This window comes from Cyprinus carpio, chromosome A18, assembly GCF_018340385.1.
Source record: "Cyprinus carpio isolate SPL01 chromosome A18, ASM1834038v1, whole genome shotgun sequence".
In the NCBI taxonomy this organism is placed as follows: Eukaryota; Metazoa; Chordata; class Actinopteri; order Cypriniformes; family Cyprinidae; genus Cyprinus; species Cyprinus carpio.
The window spans coordinates 11,912,364-11,919,335 of NC_056589.1; the positions used below are offsets into that span (position 1 = coordinate 11,912,364).

General features: G+C 34.8%; 1 protein-coding gene across 3 annotated transcripts in view; it reads right to left on the bottom strand.

The window, feature by feature from the left end:
- The window catches only part of tcf25 (transcription factor 25 (basic helix-loop-helix)), a 119,286-nt gene extending 112,771 nt beyond the window's left edge, over positions 1-6,515 (bottom strand). The window contains exons 1-3 of one of the 3 annotated variants that reach the window (XM_042775019.1): positions 6,224-6,515; positions 3,789-3,893; positions 3,556-3,618 (exon numbers count right to left, since the gene is read on the bottom strand). In XM_042775019.1, coding sequence (XP_042630953.1) covers positions 3,556-3,618; positions 3,789-3,893; positions 6,224-6,376 — 321 coding nt within the window. In that variant the 5' untranslated portion in view covers positions 6,377-6,515. Of the gene's footprint in view, positions 1-3,555; positions 3,619-3,788; positions 3,894-6,143 lie in introns of all 3 variants that reach the window. The other 2 variants (XM_042775018.1, XM_042775020.1) reach the window with 2 other exon arrangements.
- Between the last annotated feature and the right edge of the window lie 457 nt (positions 6,516-6,972).

The following is a 6,972-nucleotide window of genomic DNA, read 5'->3' on the forward strand; positions in this document are numbered from 1 at the left end:
GGAGCCCCAACTAAGTATTGAGTGCTGTACATGCTCATACTTTTCATTTTTATACTTTAGTTGGCCAAGATTTCTAAAAATCCTTTCTTTGTATTGGTCTTAAGTTATATTCTAATTTTCTGAGATACTGAATTTGGGGTTTTCCTTTCCTATTGTCAGTTATAATCATCATAATTAAAATAAATAAACATTTGAAATATATCAGTATGTGTGTAATCTTTGCAGATTTATTAAAAAAAAAAAAAAACTGAAATATCAACACAGAATTGTTGACATCTTTTATTTTAAAAAAAAAAAAAAAAGAAAAACTGAAATACCACATGGTCCTAAGTATTCAGACCCTTTGCTGTGACACTAATATATTTAACTCAGGTGCTGTCCATTTCTTCTGATCATCCTTGAGATGGTTCTACACCTTCATTTGAGTCCAGCTGTGTTTGATTATACGGATTGGACTTGATTAGGAAAGTCACACACCTGTCTATATAAGACCTTACAGCTCACAGTGCATGTCAGAGCAAATGAGAATCATGAGGTCAAAGGAAATGCCTGAAGAGCTCAGAGACAGAATTGTGGCAAGGCACAGATCTGGCCAAGGTTACAAAAAAAATTCTGCTGCTGCTCCATAATCCTTAAATGGAAGACGTTTGGGATGACCAGAACCCTTCCTAGAGCAAACTGAGCTATCGGGGGAGAAGAGCCTTGGTGAGAGAGGTAAAGAAGAACCCAAAGATCACTGTGGCTGAGCTCCAGAGATGCAGTCGGGACATGGGAGAAAGTTGTAGAAAGTCAACCATCACTGCAGCCCTCCACCAGTTGGGGCTTTATAGCAGAGTGGCCCGACAGAAGCCTCTCCTCAGTGCAAGACGCATGAAAGCCCGCATGGAGTTTGCTAAAAAACAGAGAAATAAGATTCTTTGGTCTGATGAGACCAAGATAGAACTTGCCTTAATTCTAAGCGGTATGTGTGGAGAAAACCAACCAGGCACTGCTCATCACCTGTCCTATACAGTCCCAACAGTGAAGCATGGTGGTGGCAGCATCATTCTGTGGGGGTGTTTTTCAGCTGCAGGGACAGGACGACTGGTTGAAATCGAGGGAAAGATGAATGCGGCCAAGTACACGGATATCCTGGACGAAAACCTTCTCCAGAGTGCTCAGGACCTCAGACTGGGCCGAAGGTTCACCTTCCAACAAGACAATGACCCTAATAACGAAGCAGTGGCTTCACAACAACTCCGTGACTGTTCTTGAATGGCCTAGCCAGAGCCCTGACTTAAACCCAATTGAGCATCTCTGGAGAGACCTGAAAATGGCTGTCCACCAACGTTTACCATCCAACCTGACCGAACTGGAGAGGATCTGCAAGTAGGAATGACAGAGGATCCCCAAATCCAGGTGTGAAAAACTTGTTGCATCTTTCCCAAAAAGACTCATGGTTGTACTAGATCAAAAGGGTGCTTCTACTAAATACTGAGCAAAGGGTCTGAATACTTAGGACCATGTGATATTTCAGTTTTTCTTTTTTTTAAAAATGTGCAAAAATGTCAACAATTCTGTGTTTTTCGTCAATATGGGGTGCTGTGTGTACATTAATGAGAAAAAAAAAAAAGAACAAATGATTTTAGCAAATGGCTGCAATATAACAAAGAGTGAAAAATTGAAGGGGGTCTGAATACTTTCCGTACCCACTATATATATATATATATATATATATATACACACACATATTAAATTTAATACCTTGTAAGACCTTTTTAAAGACTCTTTCCATACATTTTAAGACCTCATCGCCACTCCAAGTTTTAACCGGTTACATCGTAAGATAGCACAACTAAACAGACCTACTTTGTGATAACTCCTTATCAATACAACATAATTCAGAAGGGTGGGAATGAAGCACAAGATAATTAACTGAGTGACTTACCAATGCAACCACAAGAATTAGACCAATAAACAAAACAACTGACAAAACTTATTGAGGAGGGAAAATAGCTCTCCGAGCTAACGGGACAATGAATTCACACAGTATATTCAAAAGATGTATTTGTAACATCAACTCTTATAACTCTGCAAACCATAGCTGTTTTGTGGAACTCTTCTCATGACAAATATCTGACTGATCAGACAGTTTTCCTATGAATACGGAGTGCTTGATTTGATAGTGCCAGTACTGCACCTGAAGTGTGAATGATCATGGAAGGTAAAATAAAACCGGATGTCAAATCTTGCAGGATTCCATAAGTAAACTACACAGAACAAATATTATATATATATATATATATATATATATATATATATATATATATATATATATATATATATATATATATATATATATATATATATATATATATATATATATGTGTGTGTGTGCATATGCATGCACTTTCATTTCTGGCACTACAACATTTCTGCGCTGTGTCTGAGATGATGTTGTGTCTCTAATAATATAAGTCACAAACATGATCCCACCACAATCTAATCTAGCATCTTATTAACTCACTGTGATCCATTGTCTGCAGTATTTCTTCTCCCTCTTCGTCTTTTGGACATTTTCTCCTCCGCTAAAGAAAATCTGAAGCATCTTACAGTAAAAGTCCTACTCCTAACTCTTTTTGACCTTAAGAGCTCTTTAAGAGGTTAAGATGCTTTTTGAATAACTTTTACCTTTACTAGGATCTTCTCTTTAATTCTAAGGGGAAACACCCACTTTTCTAATAATTTCCCTTGAATTTTGTCACTATTTGCAACTCTCTTTATTATACATTATAATATTACTTGTACTCTCTCTCTCTGTTTCCTGTCTGCTGCTGTTAGGGGTTGCCACAGCAGAATTACATGGATAGCCAGTTTTCACGCTAGATGCCTTTCCAGATGTAACCCAGTACTGATAGTGACCTCATGCAACCCCAGTGCTACTAACTATACCATGTACCATTATTAATCTATTTTTATTTATTGTTATCTTTATAATAATAATATATTATACTACACCTTATAAGATATTACTATGTTAGACTGCAAAAGCTTTTTAACAGTAAGATTTTTAATATTTTTTAAAGAATACCCTTCTGCTCACCAAGCCTGCATTTATTTGATCCAAAATAGAGCAAAGGCAGTAATATTATGAAATATTTTTACTATTAAAAATAACTGTTTTCTATTTGAATATATTTTAAAATGTAATTTATTCCTGTGATTAAAAAGCTGATTTTTTTTTAGCAACATTATTCCAGCCTTCAGTGTCACTTATATTATCCTTCTAATATTCTGATTTGCTGCTCAATAAACATATGCGCGCATGTGTATCTGTGTGTGTATATATATAAGACTAGGAACCAGTCTTCAGTGTCACATTGTCCTTCAGAAATGATTGTAATATTCTGATTTGCTGCTCAAAAAAAAAACACATGCATACATACACATATATACATATTATTAAAACGAAAAATACATTTTAAAAGTAATTTTGAAAAGAAAAATCTTTCAAATGTTTTGGTAAATAAATACATACATACAAACATAACATACAGAAATAAATAAAAGTCTCACCCTTCCAATCTCAGCTAGAGTCTTTTTCTTCTTTTTTTTCTTTTTTTTGTTTGACTTCTCATCCTACAACAAAAATGGAAAAAAAATACATTAAAAAGAAAACAACTGAATTGGGAAATGAAAAGATTTTAGTTAAAATACACTGTCAATTGTTCTGAACATTGCATTTCATAAACTCTAAACAGGTCATGGCTGCATGTTCATGTTTGGGGATGATGTATAAAGATTCTCACCTTCACGGCATCTTTCTCTAGTGGTGCTCCTTCTTGTTTTCTGTCAATTAATCTCTCTGCTGTCTCCTCATCTGACACACTTACATCCACATCAGCCTCACCAATCTGACACACACCAATAGATATATCATGACAGCAGCATCATACCATGGCATTTAAAACTGCATTAATCAACACTCAATGATCTACGTATGGGCAGCGGACATGAAAGCAGTATGACATGCTATATTCCAAATGAAACTACTTCAAACAGCATTTGTTTGATTGCAATCAAATTTTAACATATGCCATTATATGACCTCATATAAACTGTGACCACATTGGAATTAATTTGTCACAATTGAGGACTATTAAGGTGAACTGCAAAACAACTGTAACAATCGTAAAAAGGGGTCATGAATTGCATTTGATTTGTTTTTTCTTTAAGTCTGTTCCCTGAGGCCTACTTGCAATCAAAAAGTATTTAAAAAATAAATAAAAGAAAGAAAATAAGTAAAAACTTTCGGATTAGCACCATGTCACTTTTAAAGCACCTTGAAGTAGTTTGTAAATCATAGTACACTTGTACGGTAATCACCATTGTATAACAAAGTATCATGGCAATACCGACTAATCTAGGGTGACCAGACGTCCCCGTTTTCCGGAGACAGTCCCGGTTTTTGGTGTCCTGTCCCCGACTGGCGTTGTCCCCGGAAATGTCCCCGTTTTACAGCACGTTCAAAACAACCTGCAAATACACTGGAAAATCCAGACTAATTTAGCCAGCTGGCTATCATATGATTATTTTCACCAGCAGAGGGCGCTGCGAGCTGATTACTTGGTTGCAAGCCGCTACTGTAGCCATGAAAAGCTTGGACGAGAGCAGTGCGCTATTGTTATCAGTTATCAAAAGAGACCGCGTTATATACATATTAAAACAAAGTAATACTTTTTCTGTGCAGAGTATAACAAAACAAGATTGTTTTGCACACAATACGCCTATTAAACATTCCTGAAACTTCTGCCGTGACAACAAGTCTGATATGAATAATATATAAATTATAAACTAATCAATTACACTTGCACAATTACATTCGCAGAAAGCACATACTTTGTAGTCAATATGAGCCTAAAATGCAAAATATTAACCCTGATTAGGGATACAAAAGATCCATTTCCAGAAGCATATGTTTATAAACAAAATTTGAAAAATTGTAGGTATGTACACACAGTTGTGAAAATGTTAAATACAGTTAGAAAATAACATGTGTTGTTTTATTTATCATATGTTATCATATTTATTGTTTTATCTTAATGTGTTTTTGTAAAGCCATAATACTAGCCTACTGTTTTGAGATGTTTGGTATTTGCAGGGGTGTAAAATACTTGAGTAATTTTATTGGATTACTGTACTTAAGTATTATTTTTGGGGTATTTGTACTTTATTCATGTAAAATGTAAACTGATTACTTGTACTTTTACTTGATTACATTTCTGAAGAAAAAAAACTACTTTTTACTCCTTACAATTTTATTTTAACTTAAGTACTTATTCATTTTTTGCATTTTTATTTTATCTCATGTACATTAAATATGGTAAACAGAAACGTAAAAATGCTTTTGATGTGCAAGAACCAATGAGGTTTGTTTCAATGCATCAACAAAACACATTTCAGCTTCAGTTATAACTTTAACCAGGTAAATTTATGGCATCAAAAGTTTGCTATCAAATCTGAGGAAGCAGTTCAAGGTAGCAAAGTTGCTTTTTCCCCCCTCAAAAAAAAATAAATACCGATAAATAAAATTATTTATATATATATATATATATATATATATATATATATATATATATATATATCTATATAATAAATAAATATATCCATTTTGATATATTTGTTAGCTGTAGTATATTGGCTGTATGCACAAAATGGCTGAATGCAAATACTATCAGTGACGAGAATTTAAATACAATTCATGTTTTAGTAGGGATGACAGCTTTTTTAAATTAAGTGTTACAAATTTCCAAAACGTGTTTAAATGAGCATTGTATGTTAAATTAATTATAAATCATGTTTAATGATGTTCTTACCATGGAGTGGACTTTTTACACCCCATACTATTTGCGATAGTTACCATTTACTAATTTTCAGTGTGATTTTTGGTGAATTGTATATATATAAACTAGGGTAAATTTGATCCTCAAAGCATCACTGTATCAATTAAGATATTAATGGAACCCACAACAATAAAGAATAATAATAAATAAACATATTGTCCCCGTTTTTAAATTCGTAGATAATGACAAGTGAGATTTCAGTGATATTTTGACCACTTAACTAGGAAATGTCCCCGGTTTTCGTTTCAGAAATCTGGTCACCTTAGTCTAATCCGACCTCAGTCTGCACCATGACAATCTCACACACAGCGACGACCCTGATCACACATTCCAGACGTTACCAGCTCAAAGATGTTGCTGATGTTCTTCTGCTTATGGGCAGTTTCGTCACTCTTCATCTGCTCCTCTTCATCTTCATCAGTGAGTTTTAGCGCGTTTAAAGCGGCCTGAGCTCGCTGCTCGCCTTTCAGCCTACGCAGAGCGCGACTAGACATTATGGACGTCAGATCAACTGATCAATGTTCAATAAGCTAGCACCGTGTCCAACTGTCTCATAAACTTGAAATGAACATTCAACAGGAAACGCTATGAACACATGGGAAACGCGTCACTTTTAACGGAAGTGGTTGTGTTCCAAAGTAAGCGACCCGGACGTTATTTTTTGTACCTTATGTAACTTATTTTACACATTTCCTAATCGTTTTTTGTTGTTGTTGTTTTTTTAGTTTTTAGTTTTTTTTTTTTGGAGGGGGGGGGGGGTCATATGTAACAATTCCTTGTTAATTCAAAACTAAGGAGGGGTTTCAAAAATTGTTACACATTATAATTTATCTTTTTGAGTGCTTCTGGGAATATGAGAGTACGGACTAATTGCAATTCGTGGCAGGAATAAACATTTTTCTTAATAATTTAACAATATCTGACGTGGAATATAAATGAATTTAAACAACAAAGCATATTAAGCCACAATCAAGATATGAATGATGCTCAGTGGATGATGCAGCTTTTTGAGCCACCGAGCGCCCCCTGCATGATAAAGAATGTTTAGCTTCTAGACCAGGGATACGGACAACCGGCGCAGCGTCATAGA